The 21,419-nt window shown below is 46.3% G+C and overlaps 1 protein-coding gene across 1 annotated transcript in view; it reads left to right on the plus strand.

Annotated features, from left to right (window-relative positions):
* The first annotated feature begins 12,406 nt into the window (after nt 1-12,406).
* LOC309356248 (uncharacterized protein) overlaps nt 12,407-21,419 on the plus strand; it is a 61,360-nt gene continuing 52,347 nt past the window's right edge. Inside the window, exons 1-2 of the mRNA XM_081887521.1 lie at nt 12,407-12,607; nt 18,813-18,902. Coding sequence (XP_081743647.1) covers nt 12,524-12,607; nt 18,813-18,902 — 174 coding nt within the window. The 5' untranslated portion in view covers nt 12,407-12,523. The remainder of the gene's footprint in view (nt 12,608-18,812; nt 18,903-21,419) is intronic.

The raw sequence follows: 21,419 nt of genomic DNA on the forward strand, positions 1-21,419 counted from the left end.
GAATGACTTCTGAGGCACATTTTTCATTTTTTCCCATTGACTTTGCAGCCAGCCCTTTGATCCTGTTTTCGAATGTTTCAGAAGTCAAACGGACTTCTGGAACAGATTACATTTGAAAACCAAGGTTCCACTGTAATAGTTAAAATCTGACAAAAGTGGAGAGGGGGGATTGATGAGGCCTTTCAAAATGAGATTGACTTAATGGACCATCTTTTTTCATGTGATGTTTGGTTCCTTTTTTCTCCCATTTGGCATACCTGTGCATGCAGATTGGTAGGAGGTAACATGGCAACTGAAACAGTTGTGCAACTACAGGAGTTGGCTGGCAAGCTGTTGTGAGAACAAGAGAACATAATTCCTGGCCAAAGAAAATGCAAAAGGGGGGGGGGAGAAAGGAATATAAAACAATACGATGCAAAACATTGTTTCCAACTAAGTCAGCCTCAGAATATATTAAAGTCAACTACTGTATTAAAGTCAACTAGCTTAAAACAGTTACGTCCATCGATTCCAGTCAGTCTACTCTGGGTATGACCCACTATGCAACATATCACTGAGTATAAAGGAAGTGATTTTATTTTAAAACAATGTCTTGAAATAAGGATACTTGACTTCTGAAACAACAATGGGATATTAGCTCTGCCCAAGGCATGATGGAGGGCAGCAACGGCTGGGAAAAGATAGATAAAACATTTTACAAGGACAGGAAGGAACACTATGGCCAGAATAATTGTCACACACAGGAGGAATAAAGATAGTTTGAATGCTTCACCTATAGATTTATAAATCATTTAATGCGTCAAGACAAATAGATGGTGTTAACATTGCAGTTGTCCTATAAGGGATTGTTATTTTGACTGGAATGTAATTGAGATGAATAAGATTTTGGAATGCAGAAACAAAGTAAATAATCAAACCATTGATGCTAGCACGCAGGCCACCTAAATTATATACCGGTAATTTGGCATTTGAATGTTTGGGATTAGTAATTGTATTATAATTTGGCATTGTTATAATGAGGCTATCATTAGATTATTGTAATTAAAAACTAATAAAAACTATTGTTAAAAGAAATAAGGATACTTGAAATAAGGATAAGCTACAGGGAGCCTCAGTTGTCGAAGGCTTCCACCTTCACGGGACATACAACCTATGTGGTAACATAACCCTGGTTAAGTCAAAGAATGGTTTGAAACCTCACTTGAAATCAGTTTCATAGCCTGATTTGTGGCCAGTTCCTAAAAATGACACATGGCCTTTCACACATCACACTAAGCCATAACATGACAAATGTGTGGTCTCCGGGAAATAAGATTGTGTACCTTGCTGCTCCGTTGAGCATTAAGTCATGGTTTAACATTGTTATGTCTGAACCTGGACTCATAGTTATTTTTAATGGAAAGATAGAGCTGCCTGTGTCTGCCTTGGAAGGTCTGTCTCAAACTCTGAAAGCTTTAGTCTGAAAATTATCTGGATCTTAGCATCTCTCCAACATATTTAAATCGGAAAATCTTGTTAGGCTGGTGTCACGGCCACCCAGGACTGGTCCCAGCTCACAAGAGACCTCACTCCGTTGCAGCTTATTTACAGGAAAAGTTTATTGAAGATTTCTGCTTCTCATACAGTTCAGCATTGTGGCCGTACGTCTGCCACGTTAGACCGCTGAAGTCCCCTCTGACTCCTCCCCTCTTCCGCACCAACTTAATAGCCTGGCTCTAGACCACCTCTTCCTCTCCTTTCTTTTCCGCAGGGTCTTCCTGCCCCCCTGGGTTCCCTCTCTCCGTGACTCGCCTGAGGCTGAATCCTCTGCCGCCTCTTCCCCCCTCTTTCTGGCTTTAGGGCCGGGCTCCTCCCCTGAGCTCTCTCCACTTCCGCGCGCCTCTACGTTTGAACTTGGCGCGCGTACGTTGCTGCTGACCTTTCTTTCGACCGCTACACCACCCCCTGCTCTGCTCTCCACCCTTTCCGGCTGAACACCCTGCTCCAACCCCCTCTCTCTGTTCTCTCCTAATCCTGCTCCCTCCGAGAGGCTGACGACTCCACCCCCTTTACTCCGTTCCGACTGAGACGTCTCTTGCTTCCTCTGTCTTCCACTGGGCTCCTCTCCGCTTCTCCCTTCTCCTCCCCTTTGCTTGATTAAGGTAACCCCCTTTTGAGAATCCTCTGACTCGCTGCTCAGACTCGTGGATTCCCTCAGAATTCCGTCATCTTCTTCCTCATCCTTCTGCCCCTCCTCCCACTCGCTCTCCGTCTCCTCTGTCATCTCCTCCTCTCTCCCAGAAACCCTGACATCCATCCCCCCCTCGAAGCCCCCCCTTCCCCCCTCCCGCTCGTCGGGGACCGGTTGTGGAAACTGCGGCTCTTCGGGGGTAGGCTCAGGATACAGGTCGTCTACGTCAATGTTCTCCGCTGGCAGTTCTGTGTAAGTGTATTCGAAGTCGGGTTCTTCCCCCAAATGCTTCCCAGTCTCTGCTTCCATCGCTACTTCCTCCGGTGCTGCCCGCCAAGGACCTATCAGCCACCTCTTACGCCATTCCTCCTCTGGCTGCTCCTCCCACCAATAAGGGGTTTCCGTGTCCACCCCCGAGCACGATCCCCTGGGCGGGCTTGATTCTGGTGTTCTTTCCTCGGGGGAAGAGAAACCCCTGAACGTGCTATCTGACAATGTGGGTGTGAAAAGCCAGTCATCAAAGTACTCAGCTGGCATGGGTCTATGTGGGAAAAGTGCATGGAACTCTTCTTTCAAAAGGGGTTCGTCTAACTCGTAGCCTGGCACCCAACTATTAGCAGCGGCTGGTGTGCCCTCCCTGGCGAGAAAATATTCAACTCCCTCCTCCCCCCATCTCGAGTCCAGTATCTCTGTGACCTCGTTAAGAGGTTCTGGTCTTGGCGATTCCCCCCTCTCAGGCGCCCTCCTACGTGGCTCTGGGGGTGCTCCTGACTCTTGAAACCTGTGTGGGGTTTTGTAGGGAGTGAGCACCGACCTATGAAAGACCGGGTGCACCCTGGAACCTTCCGGAAGGGCTAGACGAAAAGCCACCGGATTGATCTTAGCCTCAACTTGATATGGCCCTAGCTGCCTGTGTCCTAACTTCTTCTTGGCCAATGACCTGGCCGGCATCGCGTGGGCTGCTAACCACACCCAGTCCCCAACCTGGATGTCCTCTCCCGCCCTCCTGTGCTTATCGGCCTGCACCTTATACGCCTGTTTTGCCAGTTCCAAATGTCTCCGCAGCTCCTCGTGCACCTCTTGCAACTCCGCTGCAAACTGGTCGGCATCTTGAGGCCCCCCCCCTCCTGGTGCCGCAAATCTCGGGAAGGTCCTGGGATGACGGCCATTGTTCGCGAAGAAAGGCGTCACCCCGGTGGAAGCGTGTTTCGTGTTGTTGTAGGCGAATTCAGCCATCGGCAGATAGTCCACCCACGCCGCAGGTCGCTGGTTGGCGTAGCACCGCAGGTACTGCTGCATGATCGCGTTGACCCTCTCCGCTTGACCGTTGGTTTGTGGATGTCTCGCCGATGTCAGGTTGATTTTGACGTGCAAGATGCCCAGAAGCTTTCGCCAGAAAGTGGAAACAAACTGGCGCCCCCTGTCGGACAAGACGGACTGCGGAAGTCCATGCACTCTGAAGACGTGATCGATGAAGAGCTTTGCGGTCTGTTCTGCCGTCGCCACCTTGGCACAAGGGATGAAGTGCGCCATCTTGGTGAACAAGTCCACCACCACTAACACCGCCGTCTTACCTCTGGAGCTGGGCAGGTCTGTAACAAAGTCCAACGCTACCCTCTCCCATGGTTGCTGCGGTGTCTCCAGCGGTTCTAGCAATCCCGCCTGCTTCTGGTGCACTGGTTTGGACCGCTGGCAGATATCACACCTGGCGACGTAGTCCGCCACCTCTCCTCTCATCTGGGGCCACCAAAAGTCTCTAGCCACCAACTCCATCGTCTTCTCTTTGCCGAAATGGCCTGCACTAGGGGCGTCATGCAACTGTTGCAAAACCTTGGCTCGAAGATCGTCGGTGGGCACGTAAAGGGCACCCTTACGAGTCAAAAGTCCATCTTGTAATTGAAACTCATCGTTGTCTCGCGACCCTCCGCGTAGCTCCTCCATCTTAGACTGTGCAAACTGATCCCTTTGCAACGCGCGTCGCACCGCGTCCAGGTCGACTGCGATGGTAGCGCACGTCCACGCCTGCGGTGCGAAAATGTGCTTTGCTGCGATTGGAGCTGCTTCCTCCAAGTATTGCGGCTTTCGGGATAGCGCGTCTGCAATAACATTGGAGTCTCCTGGGATGTATTCTATTTTGAAGTCGAAGTCCGCAAAGAACTCCGCCCAGCGCATGTGTCGCTGGGTCTGCAACTTAGCCGTCCGCCAATACTCTAAGTTCTTGTGATCCGTGCGAACTTGCACCGTGTGCTTGGCTCCTATTAAGAAGTGTCGCCACGCTTTGAAAGCTGCATGAATGGCCAACAACTCCCTGTCCCATATGGTATAATTGCGCTCCGTCTTGCTGAGCTTCCGGGAGTAGAACGCACCCGGTCGCCAGTTGCCTTGTGAATCCTCTTGCAAAAGAACGGCCCCAACCGCTCTATCTGACGCATCGGTCTCTACCCGCATGGGTCTGCCGGGATTCACGTGGAGCAGCTGCTCTTCGGAGGCGAAAAGACCTTTAAGCGTCCGGAAGGACCGCTCCGCTTGTTCGGTCCAGACGAACTTCTTCTTCTTGGAACTGAGGGTGTCAGTGATCGCCGCCGTCGCGTTCGCAAAACCTTTAATAAACTTGCGGTAAAAATTGGCAAAGCCGATGAACCTCTGGACCTCTTTCCGATTTCGAGGGCTTTTCCAGTCCAACAGCGCCTGAACCTTAGCCCTGTCCATGGCCAGTCCCTCGTCGGACAACTTGTAGCCAAGGAAATCAACCTCTCTGACATCAAACTGGCACTTTTCCAACTTGGCGTACAGCCTGTGTTCCTTCAGCCTCTGCAGGACCTCCCTCACGTCCTTATCGTGATCCTCCGGCGATTCCGAGAAAATCAGGATATCGTCGAGAAAGCAGACACACTTCTTGTAGAGGAGACCTGCTAGCACGTGGTGCATAAATGCTTGAAAAACGTGGCTGCCATTTTGGAGGCCGAAAGGCATGACTCTGTATTCGTATGTGCCCAGAGGGGTGAACATGGCGGTCTTCCACTCATCTCCTTTCCGGATGCGGATGAGATTGTAAGCTCCACGTAGGTCCAGCTTGGTGAAAATCTTGCCCCTCCTGACGGTCGCTAAAAGGTCGTCAATTTTGGGCATGGGGAAAGCTTTGGGCTTAGTCAAGCTGTTGATGAACCTGTAATCCACTATAAGCCTTTTTTGGGGCGTGTCCTTCTTCTTCACAAAGAAAACAGGGCTGCCTCCCGCTGCTTTAGATTCCTGGATGAAACCTCGCTTGAGGTTATGGTCTATGAACTCCCGAAGCTCTTGCATTTCGTCCTCCGACATGGAGTACAGCTTGGCAGCAGGCAATTGCGCCCCTGGCACTAAATCAATCGCGCAGTCGTAAGGCCTATGAGGCGGCAACTTGTCAGCTTCCTTCTCACAGAAAACCTCCAAGAATTCCTGGTACTTGTGAGGCACTGTTTGCACCATACCCAGATGCAATGGCTGCTCAGCTTCTCCTCCCTGATCGGTCTGAAAGCAATGCTGAGCACAATACGATGAACAAAAGTTGATCTGCCTCTGGTACCACGCAACCGCGGGACTGTGCCTCTCCAGCCAACTCATGCCTAACACGATGGGTGTGTCCGATAAGTGGGTGACATTGAAACTAATAAGTTCTCGATGGTTGCCAATCTGCATCATCATGGGAGGGGTTTGCTGCACCACTTGCCCCCCCAGCAACTTCCTGCCGTCCACCGTGACCACGTTCAGAGGCGTCGTTGCAGGCAGGAGCGCCATGTTGTGCTGCTTAACGAACTGCAGTCCCATGAAGTCGGCGTTGCTCCCCGAATCGATCGTTATTGGAACTTCGAGGAGTCTCCCATCAGGCAACTGGAGTGTTGCTGTGAGCAGAACTGCCGGTTTGGGAGGCAAAGGGTCCACGCTCTGCAGTGATGCTGGGGGCTTGTCTACAGATCCGCCTGGCTGAGCCCCAGTAGCTCTGCTTCCAGCCAGGCACTGTCGTTTCCCTGAAGCTGCTCCCCTGGTTGCACCTCTGCTGTTACAGTTGCCAGCGCTGCAGTGTGCTTCTGGAGCCTCTGGGGGCACTCTTTCGCCATATGGTGCGCACTGTCACAGATGTAACACTTCCTGGTTCCTCTAGGAGGCTTCGCTTTGGCTGCACCAGGGACAGGGCTCTGGGATGGCTTCTGAGCCCTAGCACCACCAATCTCCATTGGCTCCTCTCTGTCCTTCCCCATTGGCGAGGGGTGCGCACGGCTGAAGTCCCTGTGCACAAAAGGGAGAGTCCTTGCTTGCGCACGTGCTTGGGGCCCGTCCTCCTCGTGCCACGGACGCCCCTCATGTCGAATTCCAATAGCTAAAGCGCGGTGCACCACGTCTTCTAGGGTCTGGGGTCTGTCCCCCCTAGCGATCTCATCCTTGATGGGGGGGCTCAATCCCTCCCAAAAAAGATCTCTGACCGGCTTACTGTCCTTTGGCCAATCTAAGGCGGTGAGCAATGCAAAAAACTTAGAGTGGTATTGGCGCACAGTCGCTTTCCCCTGCCTCAGCCCGTGCATTTGACGGCGCGCAATGTCCACATCCACAGAGGATTGAAAACAAGAATCCATCGCTTTGATGAACGCAGTTGAATCGCGACGGGCCGGTCCATCTTCGCGCCACAAATTGCGTAGCCAAGCCCTGGCCTCCCCATGCAGGTGCGAAACAATGAACCCCACTCTCTCCTCCTCATCTTTAAAATCGTGACGGAGTAAGTGCAGTGCATATACAACGTCCGCTCTGAAATTGGGATAGTCTTGCAAGTTGCCATGAAAATGCGGAACTAGGGCACCCCCCCTCCGTCCAAGCGCAATGCCCTCCGCTCTGGATCCTGGGGCCCCCGCCTTGTCCGCGCGCTCCCACCTTGCCTGCAAATCCTGGCACGTCTTCTCCAAGTCGTCATTCTTCTTCTGCGAAGCAATGACTGCCGATGTGAGAGCGGTAACCTGATTCCGCAATGCAACCAGCTGCTCCTCAGCGCTCATGGCTGCTCCCGTTCGTGAGCTTCGCAAAAAAAAATTTTTGCTTTTTGGAGAGGGGACTTACTGTCACGGCCACCCAGGACTGGTCCCAGCTCACAAGAGACCTCACTCCGTTGCAGCTTATTTACAGGAAAAGTTTATTGAAGATTTCTGCTTCTCATACAGTTCAGCATTGTGGCCGTACGTCTGCCACGTTAGACCGCTGAAGTCCCCTCTGACTCCTCCCCTCTTCCGCACCAACTTAATAGCCTGGCTCTAGACCACCTCTTCCTCTCCTTTCTTTTCCGCAGGGTCTTCCTGCCCCCCTGGGTTCCCTCTCTCCGTGACTCGCCTGAGGCTGAATCCTCTGCCGCCTCTTCCCCCCTCTTTCTGGCTTTAGGGCCGGGCTCCTCCCCTGAGCTCTCTCCACTTCCGCGCGCCTCTACGTTTGAACTTGGCGCGCGTACGTTGCTGCTGACCTTTCTTTCGACCGCTACACCACCCCCTGCTCTGCTCTCCACCCTTTCCGGCTGAACACCCTGCTCCAACCCCCTCTCTCTGTTCTCTCCTAATCCTGCTCCCTCCGAGAGGCTGACGACTCCACCCCCTTTACTCCGTTCCGACTGAGACGTCTCTTGCTTCCTCTGTCTTCCACTGGGCTCCTCTCCGCTTCTCCCTTCTCCTCCCCTTTGCTTGATTAAGGTAACCCCCTTTTGAGAATCCTCTGACTCGCTGCTCAGACTCGTGGATTCCCTCAGAATTCCGTCATCTTCTTCCTCATCCTTCTGCCCCTCCTCCCACTCGCTCTCCGTCTCCTCTGTCATCTCCTCCTCTCTCCCAGAAACCCTGACATCCGGTTATATGATTGCTTTTGGTCTGACCGTTTAACTTGGTATGTGAATCAGATCTATGTGAAATAGTCTATTTCCGTGGAAATTACAGGAGTAAATTTCCGTTTACTACTACTAAAGAGCTCACATGCAAGAGAATATTGGTTGTTACTGAACTGTAGAACAGAATGGATGATACTTGAAGATACTAGGAAGAGCTACTCAGGAGGTCACCTAACTAAGAAATCTGGGTGTGTTTCCATGTCTTCTCCAGAGTAGGACCTCCCATTAAATGATGGGTGCTGCTACTACATACTACAGAACTTATCACAAAATGATCCCTCCTATTGGATTAATTGTAAGTCACTTGGTCACCAGATCTCTAGTGCTTCCTTCTAAGCATATTCTCCATGCTGATATTCAGTCGTTAGAAATAAAATTTTATAGGCCAAGGAAGCGCATACATTTCTCTTGCACTATTAAAATTCAAGGTCACCCAATTAAGTTAATAGGCAATAGGTCCCAAACAGAAGTGAACCACCCTGTGATCTTCAGATGAAGGGCGGTATTGGTTGGCATCCGTCCGTCTCAAGAGTGCGCCTCCAGGGATGAGGTCAAAGCACTGTTAGCAGGACCAGTGACCTCCCCACTGCACAAGCCTGGGAAGTGTGTATGGAGGTCCTGGGCTGCCAGATGACAAGACCCCCACTCTCAGCCTTGCTGATGTTTTCCAAAGGAAAACTGAGCAATATGTTTGGCACCAGCTTGACTGCAGGTGTTGGCAGAAGGAGACATACAATGTGCCATCCAACCATCTTAGGGACTCCACTCCAATTTGTGTAGAATTTACTCCTTAGCCTTTTCCTATCCTGAAGATATCTCATAAGGCAGCAGTGGTTTCGGATCAGTTTTTTCATTCTCCTAGATGGGCTACCCTCCCACATTGACAAGCCCAATCTGCCCCTCACTTTCCTCTACAGCACATGCAGAAACTGGCTTTTTGACTGTTAGACCCACCTTGGTCTCGTCCACTCAATCCGCTGGAGCCTGTCTTAGCATGCATGGGAAGTCCCTAACACACCAAGGGTTTGAGATCCATTGGCTACTCTCACCTGGTTTAGCTGGCCAGTCAAAGCCATTTCCCAGGGTGCGGCCTCTGTCACATGCTGACAGCTTCTAGAAGCCACAGGTGAGAGCTGAGTGCAGGTTGGGGACCAAAGATGGGCAAACTACCGCAGGAGCACAACATGCCTCCACCAGAAGTACTACCCCTCCTCTAAGGCCCCATATACTCCTAAGGGCAGTATACAAATTAAAAAATTTATCCACATGCTGTGCAATTAGCTAACAGAATTCACTGCCAAAGGATGTGATGATGCCCTCTAGCTCAAATAGATTTTAAAAGGATTAATGGGAGTCAAATTCATGGGAGGATTTATATAAAATTCTTTGTTGCTTGGAGTGCACAACCAGGTAGAGTGAGCAGCAGGGCAGAGTTTTACCCCCTACAGCAAACATTTGTACAGATCTGGCACTGTTCATGTGCACAGGTACATACCCAGAACAGAAAAAAAGGAAGTGGAGGGTGTGGAAGAAGTGTTTGTGGGGTTGAAATACAAAGAAACCTACAAATTCATTTCATCAAGTCCCATCCACTACTGTGGACAGAAACAGCAGAGCAAAAATGAATATCCATGACTGAAGTAAACAGAAATGTATGACAGCTAATTTGTCATGTGTACACAAAGAAAAACTGGATCAGTGTCACACACTCCAACCAGGAAGCACCTTTAGTGTTACTGAAATGAGCATGTATAAGTTCTGAATGTGCCCATTTGAAGAAAATTTGAAAGTTTCAGATTAAGGGAGACAGTATTATTAATAATATTTTTGCCCACAATTATTTTTTGTCCAGTTAAAAGTATTATTAATAATAAATATTTTAATCCACAATCTATCCCCTTCAACTGATTATATAATCTGCAACTAGGCACTAAAGTGGTTTCATATTGACTGTGTCTCATCCAAGATATACTCTGATGTGCCCTACAGAACCATCAAAGTTCAGATATCTTATTCTTCTGCAATTTCCTCTCATTCCTCAACAGTCATCACATTCTGGATTTGATAGAATAGGAAATTATAGCCTAAATGATTGACATCCGTTTCATTTGTTACACACACTGTTAACTGTGATACAGGGTGTGCCATGTTCTGTTCTTTCATCTGGCTTAATTACTCAATGTATATTGTAAGCGTGAATCTTAACCCTCATGCAGCAATGCTGCTATTCCTGTACTGCACATTGTTAAATGACACGTGCATATGTTTAAGCAATCTGCCTCTGCGTATTGTGAAGTTTTTTGAGTAAATGTTGGATTTGTGCCAGAACAGAGTTGAGGAAGAAGACATTTCTAACCCCTATAAAAAAGCAGAGTGTGGAACATCAAGAAGAGTAAAAATTGATCTCGTAACGATAGAACGAAATCTATAATTAGACTACAAAATCACAATGAGCCCCAAACAGAAGGAATTAGGGTTGCTTGTCTATTTACTTTATTGGCAAAGATTGGAGAAGAATGACAAGATCCCTAGAAACACAATGCTTTTCTTGCATTTATCACAGAGCTTCATTCAGAGCAATTTGGCTGCAGAAAATATTAGACTGGAAATCAAAAGACTGTTTGTACACCAAAGGAAGGATCTTGTTGCTTGTCTCATTTTGAGTAATCTGATTGGATTTATGATCTTCAGTCTTTTCCATCTTTCTGATACCAAGAACCCTTCAGTTGAGGCTGGGGTCCTCAACATGGCATCCAAAGGTACACATATTTCTGTTACCTTTTCTGGTGCACAGCCATTCCTCCCCACCCCCATCCCCTGGAAAATGATTTCCTATCTTTGGTTCCTACTACTTTAACCAATTCCTGATCCACAAGAGGACTTCTTATTCCATGACTGCTAATTTTACTCAAAAGTCTTTGGTGAGGTCCAGGTAATGTCAAGATCACCTGACACTCTCAAATAACTCTAAAAAGGTCAGTGAGCCAAGATTTGCCCAAAATCAGTTTTATTGCCCTCCCTTTCTGCACTGGCCAGGAGCCATAGGGCATGGGTAGGCAACTTAAGGCCCAGGGGCCGGATGCGGCCCAATCGCCTTCTCAATCCGGCCTGCGGATGGTCCAGGAGTCAGCATTACATGAGTATAGTGTGTCCTTTTATTTAAAATGCATCTCTGGGTTATTTGTGGGGCACAGGAATTCATTATTATTATTTTTTCAAAATATAGTCCAGCCCCCCCACATGGTCTCAAGGACGGCGGACCAGCCCACGGCTGAAAAAGGTTGCTGACCCCTGTCATAGGGCTTTGGATGCCAAGGATGCTTTAGATGCTATCTTGCTCCACTGTTCCTGGATTGCAGCTTTATTAAAGTACTTATACACCCCTTTATGCCCCCATTATTTGAGGCTCTGAAACCAAATTTAAATGCTTCTTAAAATCTAGTAGAGGAGCAACATTTGTGTGAGCTCCCTTAACGCATTCAGCCTGGCAGGCAAGGGCAAAAATGTGCAGAGAATAAGGGTGGGATTATGTTGTCCATGTATTCCTGTTGGCTACCTACAGGAATGATTAAAAATAATAGTTATTTCATGAATATTTGGGAGAAGTTATTTTAATTGCTGTTTGCGAATGTTATGTTTTTACAAACCTTTTAACCTATTAGCTTGTACAACAAAAATAACAACAACACAAATCTGCTGCCTGATTAATGGACAAGCAACTTTTTGAGTCGATTAAAATTTCCTAGCTGCGTCGTGTCACAAAATAATAATAATAATCATCATCATATATTATTGATACCCCACCCATCTGGCTGAGTTTCCGCAGCCACTCTGGGCGGCTCCCAATCAAGTGTTAAAAACAGTACAGCATTCAATATAAAAACTTCCCTTCAGATGTCTTTTAAATATAGGATAGCTGCTTATTTCCTTCACATCTGAAGGGCGGGCGCCACTACCGAGAAGGCCCTCTGTCTGGCCCCCTGTAACCTCACTTCTCGCAATGAGGGAACCGCCAGAAGGCCCTCGTGTTTTTCTGGAATCTCACCAAGGAATCCCATTTCTGGTTTTCCCCCCAGAGCTCTACGTTTGTCATGAAGAGCGAGGCTCCGTTTTAAGTCGTTTTAAGTCTGTCCCCGTGTCACAGGAGGCCTGAGGCGCCTCGCAGGAAGGATTTCCTTCGGGAGCCGCTTTGAGGCGCGGTCGCCTCGCCTCTCCTTCCCCCGGGGGCCCTTCGGCCGCCAGAGCGAGCGCGCCTCCTCTCTCCGCTCCGTCCGTCCACCGAGCAGGCGGGCGGGCTGGAGGCGGGGAAGAGGCTGGCCGGGCCGGGCGGCTGCCCGCCACGCCCGCCGGGTCAGGAGGAGGCTGTCAGTGGCCCGTGGCCATTGCGGGAGGGAGGCGGCGCGGGGCGTGTGCGGCGGAGAGAGGAGCGGAGCGGAGCGAGGCACAACTCCAAGGCGGCCGAGATGTTGCGCTACAGCTCGGGCTTGACCCTCACCACCACCACGCCGAAGAAGCCCGACGGCCAGGGCGGCCCTGCTCAGAGAAAGGTGAGCGGGGACGGGGCAACGAAAGAGCGCACGGCGATGAAGGAAGCTCCCCTCAGGCGCAGAGAGCGGCGGCCCCGAGCGGGTCTCTTTGAGATGTCCGAGGCAGGGGCGCAACTTACCTCAGGAACAGGAGGCGCATGCGCGAAGCGAGTTCCCTCAGGGGCGGAAAAAGGCGGGAAGGGCGTCGAGGCGAAACCTCGGGGGAAATGGGAGCCGCAGTCTCAGCCGCTGCTCCCCGCATGCCTTCCTTAGCGCTGTATTGGGCTTGGGTGCCTTGAAGGCAAGGCCCCTGCCCTCTAGGGGTTGCTGGACTCCAACGCCCATCAGCCCCACCCAGCATGGTTCATGGGGTGGTGGGGTCCTGCAACATTTGGAGGGCTACAGGTTGAGGAAGGGCAGGCCAAGGTGGCTTTGTTCTGTACCCCATACCTGCGCCAAGATGCCCTTGCTCCATAGAAGGGATAATCTTGCTTTATCATAGAATGGTATGGTAAGGTAAAAGGTAAATGATGGTTAAGTCCAGTGAAAGGCGATTATGAGGTGCGGCGCTCATCTCTCTTTTGGGCTGAGGGAGCCGGTGTTTGTCCGCAGACAGCTTTCCGGGTAATGTGGCCAGCAGGACTAAGCCGCTTCTGGTGCAACGGGACACCGGGATAAGTGCCAGAGTGCATGGAAATACTGTTTAACTTCCTGCCACAGTGGTACCTATTTTTCTACTTGCACTTGTGTGCTTTTGAACTGCTAGGTTGGCAGAAGCTGAGGCAGAGCAGTGGGGAGCTCACCACCATCGTACAGATTCGAACTGTTTACTTTCCGATCGGCCGGCCCAAGAGGTTCAGTGGTTTAGACCACAGCGCCAGGGACCACAAGGGTCATCTAGTCCAACCCCCTGAAACACAGGAATATTTTGCCCCACGTGGGGGTAGAACCCACAAGTCTGAGATTAAGCGTCTCATGCTCTATGGATTGAATTATCCTGCATCATAATATAGTTACTTTCAAAAAAAGAAAAGAAGTAGTAGGATGTATTGGTCCCTCACAACATTGGTGTATGATATGTTATGCCTTTTGTGGAGAAAGTGGATACAGACAAGTTTCCCCCTCTCTTTCAAGACACACCTTGCCTCAGATGGCACAAACCAGACTGGCTTCTTTTTGTTTCCAGGGTTGAGCAGTGGGAGGAGCGTCTTAGGACTTCTGAGAAGCTGGCCCCAGAACTCTGCTGTTTCACATTAAACAGTCTATAGCTTGTTTTAAACTACCGGTATATTTTATATGACATACAAACAGGACACTGTCACAAGGCGTGCTGATGGTCTGTGGCTCAGATGGCTTTGAAGGGCAACTTGATAAATTCACAGAGGCCTAGGAGGAAATGCCTTATTTATTTATTTAGAGAAATATTTATATACCACTATGTGAAAAACCAAACCAAAGCCCAAAGTGGTTTACACCAGTAAAACAAAACCGTACAATAAAAACCATATTAAAACGTTAAAAACAGAGATCAATTAGCCATTGTGGAGAGAGGCATTCTTAACTGTTTGTATAGGCCTGGGGGAATAGAAAAGTTTTCAGTAGGTGTTTAGAAGTTGGCACAGACGGTGTCTGCTGAATCTCTCTTGTAGAGTGTTCCACAGGGTTGGGCCTGTGACACCAAAGCCTTGATTTCTCTTCTTGCCAACTGAGCCTTGACAACGATGCTCCTGTAGGTGATCTCAATGATCGAGCTGGGCTATAAGGGTTCAGGTGATCCCTGAGGTAACCTGGACCTAAGTTGTTTAGGGCTTTGTAAATTAATAATGGATGGATGACCATTTGGAGCCTCCAACTTGAAGCAGTCTACCACTGATTACCAAATACAAGGGAGCAACAGTAGGGGAGCATTGCTGTCTTCATGCTGTGCTGGTGGGTTTCCTTGAGGCATCGGGTTGGCCGTTGTAGGAAGCAGGATGCTGGACAAGACTGCTTGATTCACCACGGTCTCATCCATCATGTCTGTTTCTGAGCATGTGCAGACTGCTCTGCCTTCTTCCGAAAGGTGTCATTTTAAAGAAGTAACAATGAAAACATCAAACTCAGAATTTTGCATTCTTTCTCTACATTTATTCTGGCAAAGAAACAAAATAATAGTCATTCCTGTAAAATTTTGGCTTGTTGGCAACCTCCCCTAAAATGTAGAAGGTGTAAATTATTTGTTTGTAGAGAAAGTAATTTACTATGGTTGGCATGGGTGTATCATTGAAGAGGATTAACCTCAAAGGTCAGCATATATCTAAGGAAGTATACATGAATGCATGTGAGTTGGCTTGAGAAACCTGCTAAGTGGCTGCACTCCAGGATCTCTTGCAGCATCACTGAAGATGTTTGGATTCGAGAGTCTGATTCTGTGCTGTTTTGTTTGTGCACCTCCAAAGTGTTGCTTTGAGCAGCTGATGTGGTTGGGCCAACCTGGTGCCATGCAAATATTTTATTAATCTGTGTTGTAGTGGATTATGTAGGTAGGAGAGACCTATGCTGGAATCCCTGTTTGTTGATGAAGCTCACTGGGTGCCCTTAGGCCAGTTATGTGCTTTCTCACTTTTACCTATCTCAGCTATTTCAGAGGATTGGTGTGAAGATAACATATGCTGTCCATCTTAGGCCCTTTGGTGGAAGAATTGATTTAAAAAGTAATAATGAAAAGGATCTGAGTACTGTACAGTAGTTACATTTTAAAGTTCCACCCTGAATGGCATGAACCCAGTGTCACTAGTAGCCAGTGATTGAGATTTACTTTATGTAATTGTCTAAGCCCATTTTCAAGTTGTCTAAGGCTGTGAACATATGACTGCTTTCTCTGGCTCCAGTGTGCTCCCAATGCTAATGTTTGAATCTGAGTACGTATGACATTAGTCACAATGCATAGGCTTCTTATAGTTTGTTGAGAAATATTGCTGTTTGATACATTTCCCCTCAAACCAACTTCCATCTGATTTGAAAACTCCTTTTAAGATGAGGTGTGTACATTTCAGACATCCATTGCACATGCACAGATGACAGCACATGCACAAATTATGGCTTTACTGAATAGGAGTTTGGTGTGTGTGTGTGTGTGTGTGTGTGTGTGTAAGTAACAAAACAGGTAATGGTGTGTTCTGCAAGTAAAAATGCAACTTGAAATGCAGCAAGGGGGAACAACTTTACTGCATTTTAAAGTCAAATGTGAACATAGCCTAAACCAGTGACCCATCTTGCAGTGATAAATTCCACCACACATGTCTTAATCTGCATGTCTATTTTACTGTCTTGGTCAAAGAATTTGGAGGGCTGCCTTTAGCCTTCTGAGAGAAGTTACCCAAAATGCACCTGTTCAGTAAAGCAAATGTAAAATAAATTGTTAGTTAAAAGTACTTGGACTACTGTAAATTTTCTCCAGAGTTACAAATTCCTCCATTATGCATCCATACTTCTGGATTCATATCAAGGTAACCTGGCCACAGCTGCAATCCTATTCCCCCACCCCTGACTTAATGTGACTAGAAATGCAGAAGTGTTGGGTTCACAGCACATTTTTAAACCTGATTGGATTTAATTTGTACCTGTATGCTTGAGAATGTGTGCTTATGATGTGTGCCGGGTACAACACATTTGTTTTGTTGAAGCATCAGTTTATTATTTTTAGCGTGGTCCAAAATATGTACAGTATTTTCCTGATTCTGAAGAGAAGTTGGTTGTAAGATTGACATTAACAGAGAATGGTCAGCATAGAGGCATTAGATTTAGCTACTAAGAGCTTGGGTCCTTCACCAAGAATGTTGTTATTCATACATTACGGGTCTTTTTAAGTGTGTACCTAAGACGTTTGAAGTGGAAACAAGCAGGAACTAGAGGGATAAAACTTGTGTTGGCATAAAAGTGTATCATGTGTTTGCACACTCAGGAATCTAGGCTTGGTTGTAGCTCTTTGTGAAGTGTGCTTCCAGAAATAAACCCAGGTTTGCTGCTGCTTAATGAATGAAAAGGCCCGAAAGGAATGAGGTAACAAGGATGATGTTGCTGCTATCTTGGATACTGGCAATTATCACTTTGAAACATTAACTAAAACTATGTAAATTATTTCTGAAATGTTTCATAAACCAGATTAAGATCTTGACTCTTTAATGCTGTGTTAAAACACTGGTAGATCTAATGAAAGGGCTGTTAAAACAGTCATCCTCCTCTAAATAGCTTTTCCACTAATTTGATAGTGTAGGCTGTTATCATTCCAGGATGCACATTCTTTGTATGCTGTAGGGGACAGAAAACTGAGATCAGCTGATATAACACTTGCTATTACAAAGCCATTATTATGTTTTGGAACACTTGCTATCTCTATTCATGTAGCAAAGCAACACTCATAGGTTCAATTTTAATAAAAATAGTGGAATGTTAACACCTCTCATGCAGTAACGTAATGTCAAGCAAAATTTGATCCCAATAAGCCTTAATATTGGGGCAAGAAAACTCAGACCTAGGAGCCAAATATGGCCCTTCAGGCCTTCCAATCCGGCTCTTGTAATTCTTTCTCCTCTACATTATCTCTTTAGTCACAGCCCCTCTCTCCAGTCCACACCACTGCCCTTTAATGTCTTTGCCTGGAATATGTCCTTGAACTCTCAAAATGCCTCTTGCTTATTTGGATGGAGGACAGAGTGAGCTTTGTGAATGTATGTGAAAACTACTTACAGTACAGTGGTAAAATTTCCATTCATTGCTCTTCCCGCTTTTTCTTCTGGTCTCACCCACCACTGGCATGTTGCCCCTTGGAGGCTGTCTAGAAGGGAATTTAGCTGTCAGTGTGAAAAAGTTCCTTCACCCCTATCTTAACGTGTTATTTTATGTAAATATGTAATATGTAAATATTACAGCAGGGGTCAGCAAACTTTTTCAGCAGGGGGCCGGTCCACGGTCCCTCAGACCTTGGGACGGGGGGGGGACAGACTATATTTTGAAAAAAAATATATGAACGAATTCCTGTGACCCACAAATAACCCAGAGATGCATTTTAAATAAAAGCACACATTCTACTCATGTAAAAACACCAGGCAGGCCCCACAAACAACCCAGAGATGCATTTTAAATAAAAGCACACATTCTACTCATGTAAAAACACGCTGATACCTGGACAATCCGCGAGCTGGATTTAGAAGGCGATTGGGCCGGATCTGGCCCCCGGGCCTTAGTTTGCCTACCCATGTGTTACAGTATCACAATATCTGTTCTCAGTTCCTTTTATTGTGTCTTGAAAAAATATACTGAAAACCATTTCAAAATGTTTGCTCACCAAAGTGAAAGCAGTGAGAAACTAAGTTTTTCAGAGGAGTAAGACTGCTGTGTGATTCTTAATGTATTTTCTCTGGTATACTGTAATTAACTTTCCCCCCACCTAGTTCAGTCTCTATAAAAGATGAAAGACTCATCATTACCAACAATGGAGGAATGGTTATTAAAATTATTAGACTTAGCTGAGTGAAATTGACATGTTTAATCAGAAAAAAGTCATTGTTAACACTTACTAACGACTGGAAGCCTCTCATAGACTTTTTGCGTGAAAAAGAAATAATGACATTTGGATTTAAAGGCTGAAGTTTATAGAAAGTAGTTGTGCTGGGTGTTACATTGGAGTGGATGAGTTGAATAATGTTTATATATAGCTGACAGAAGAAGAATGGGGAGTTCGTTAGTTTCTTAACTTTATTTTTCTCTTTCTCTGTTTTAATCCTTCTATCTCTCTTTCTCTCTTCTTTTTTCCTTTTCTTTCCATCTTTTCCTCTTCTATTCCTCTGGATCTATGTTTTTATTTTACTTAGATTAACTTTTTAGTTTGGAGAAAAAGGTATTTGATAATTATCTTTGTATCGCTCTTTATAAAAGCTAATAAAATTTATTCAATTTTTAAAACAAATTTGCAAATACCTGTTGTCCATGAGAATATTGTTATAGTAATAGTTCCATTTGCCATGGAATGAGTTTGACTTATGGAGAAAACTGTTGCTTGTAGATAGCCCTGCTTTTGACCCTCCCTTGTCTTTCAACAGTATTTAATAATTTCTGTTATAAAAACGTCTGTTTTTCTTGTTCCTTGAAGTAAACAAGCTATCCCTTAGAAAGTTACTTTTCATTCTTTTCACAAAGACAGTAATGTTTTTAATATACTGAAAGAAGAGCTTTGTCTTTCTTCTAGGCAAACGTGTGTCGGCTACGCTTGACCCTGCCCCCTGAAGAAAACTCGCTTTCTCAGGAAATTAAAAATAAGACTGAAAGGACAAAAAAGGTAAGTTAACGAAATTTTGCTGATGTTTGCTTCACCCCTGTAAATATTAATCCATCTAAAAAAAATTCAGATGAGTCTGTTGGCATGCACTGAAAAAAAGTTCTAGAAATCTGCACTACACATCACAGATTTTGCAAATGGAGTACATTTTGGTGGTTTACAAAATTACCAATTGTTTTATTGGAAAGCGTGCCCCCCCTGTTCCTTTTTGGGCAGAACTAAGACCAAAGTGCATATCCATATTACATTGTTCACTCTTTTTAAAAAGCATGCATAAGTTGGCCAACTTTATTCTGAAGGAAAAGCAAGCAGAGCTGCAGCAGGACATGGGAACTAGGTGGTTATGCCAACGGAAATAGTGGATTTTAAGGAGGAATGTGAAATAAGTAAGAGGTATCTCTCTTACTTACACCTGTGTAATGGGAGCAATTCTAGGCATATGAAAGAGCAAGGGAGCGAGGGTAGTTGGTTTTAAGACCTAGGATTCAGAAGTGTTATGGCTGTCTTAATAGTGGGATTTGAGTCACCGCTAGTTCAAATGTGGTTAAATCATGAATCTACTAGTGACCTTAGGGAGCTATTGTTCTCTCCGCACCAGTCCCTGATTAGTAATGTGGGGATAATAATTCTATAGTATAGGACTGTTGTAAATATTACAGAATGTTAATACAGTGGTACCTCGGGTTACATACGCTTCAGGTTACATACGCTTCAGGTTACAGACTCCGCTAACCCAGAAATAGTACCTCGGGTTAAGAACTTTGCTTCAGGATGAGAACAGAAATCGTGCTCCGGCGGCACAGCGGCAGTGGGAGGCCCCATTAGCTAAAGTGGTGCTTCAGGTTAAGAACAGTTTCAGGTTAGGAATGGACCTCCAGAATGAATTAAGTACGTAACCAGAGGTACCACTGTATGTTACATGAGCATGAAGTATTATTATTTACACTTATAAATAGTAATACATAAATACAATGATCCAAAATTATATATAACGATCCCAAAACATTCTACAGCAAAATATAAAATCATCATAATAAACAATATTCTGATAAAAGCCATCTACTTAACTGCTCAGAAAAGCCAATCTGTGCCCCCAGCTCAGTCAGCAATTTTAAAATTCCCTCCCCTATCTGTGTTGTCTCTAAACATTAATTAAAAGCTGTGAATTCCACAATTCCTCTTCAGATGTGGCTGCAGTGCTGTGTTGTCAGATAAGTGCTGTGCTACACCTTCTGCTGGTGATGCTGTTGGCCAGTTGACAGCTGTAAATCCTCAGAGTTTTCAGTTAGGGCCCTGACCAGTGTTAGTACTGTAACATAAATTTTCAGTCAGCATCTTCTGACTTTTTGGGCACAACTAATTGCAACTCAGAAAATATGTAATTAGGATCTTGGTAATTAGGATTTCCTGTGGGAGCTCCGATTGGATCTGGGGGAGGTTTTTGGTTCCTACCCCTACTTTTATTCCTTGTGGTGCTTTCCTGGTTTAAATCCTCTCCATCTGTCCTTTGCCCCATGGGAAGAAACATGCAGGTGTCCATATGCACCTGTATGCATTTCCCTGCAATGAAAAAAATAGTAGCTGGAGGGGTGTAATTGAAACTGGGGTGCATGAAGGAAAGAGTTAATCCTACACTCATAGATCCAGTGTGGGAACTTGTGTATAAGAACTTTTATATGCAGAAATGGGTATGGTGCTGAATGTGCAAGGCACAGGTGACACACTTCTCTCCCTGCTCCCATGGCCTTCATTGCAAAGTGAGGCTCACAAAGAGGTGAAGCAACATCAAAAGCTTAGTAATAGCTCTATTATCATCACACCCACAATTTCTCGAGGCCGTATGGAAATAGCTGTGCTCTATAAATGCCAAGGTAGGTTTTGAAATGGGGCTGGGCTTCATTCTTTTGAGGCACAGTGTCAGGCTGGTGGTTCAGTGGCACTAACTGGATGACCCTGCCAAACAACTGTTGTAAGCTGATCAGCACATTTTATTTAACCATTACATGCCTCATTGTCTTCATGACTAAATGTGTTTTGTGAGATGCCAGAGTTGTCTGTGATGGAAGACAGCCTTGCAAATAAGTTCGCAGAAACTACTAGCTCAGATAAAACAATGACTAGCTTGTCTGTCCATGTAAATGTGTCACAACAACAGCCAGGACAAAAAAGAACCAGCTTTCTTTATGCTTGTCACCAATTCTTATTTGCCATGGGCAAGAAGTTACTAAAAAGCCACATAGGCCAAGCTAAATGTGATGAGGCAGCAACATTGTTATCCACTAGTCTGGCCTGTGAACATATTAAGGGTTTATGTGTCATTTGCTTTTAACATGAAATGGAATGTGTGGGAGGCAGAGCCATAGCTGGGGGAGGGGAGGCTAGGCATATTTTTTGCCCCAGGTGAAGCCTTCATAACGGCGTCATTGAGGCTCCGAGCCTGTATCTGTGTGTATGCAAGTGTGTGTGGTGTGTGTGTTTGTTCGTGCACATGCGCCAAGCTGGATCTTTGACCTGGGT

Source organism: Podarcis melisellensis (assembly GCF_964234715.1).
Source record: "Podarcis melisellensis genome assembly, chromosome: 14".
Classification (NCBI taxonomy): domain Eukaryota; kingdom Metazoa; phylum Chordata; class Lepidosauria; order Squamata; family Lacertidae; genus Podarcis; species Podarcis melisellensis.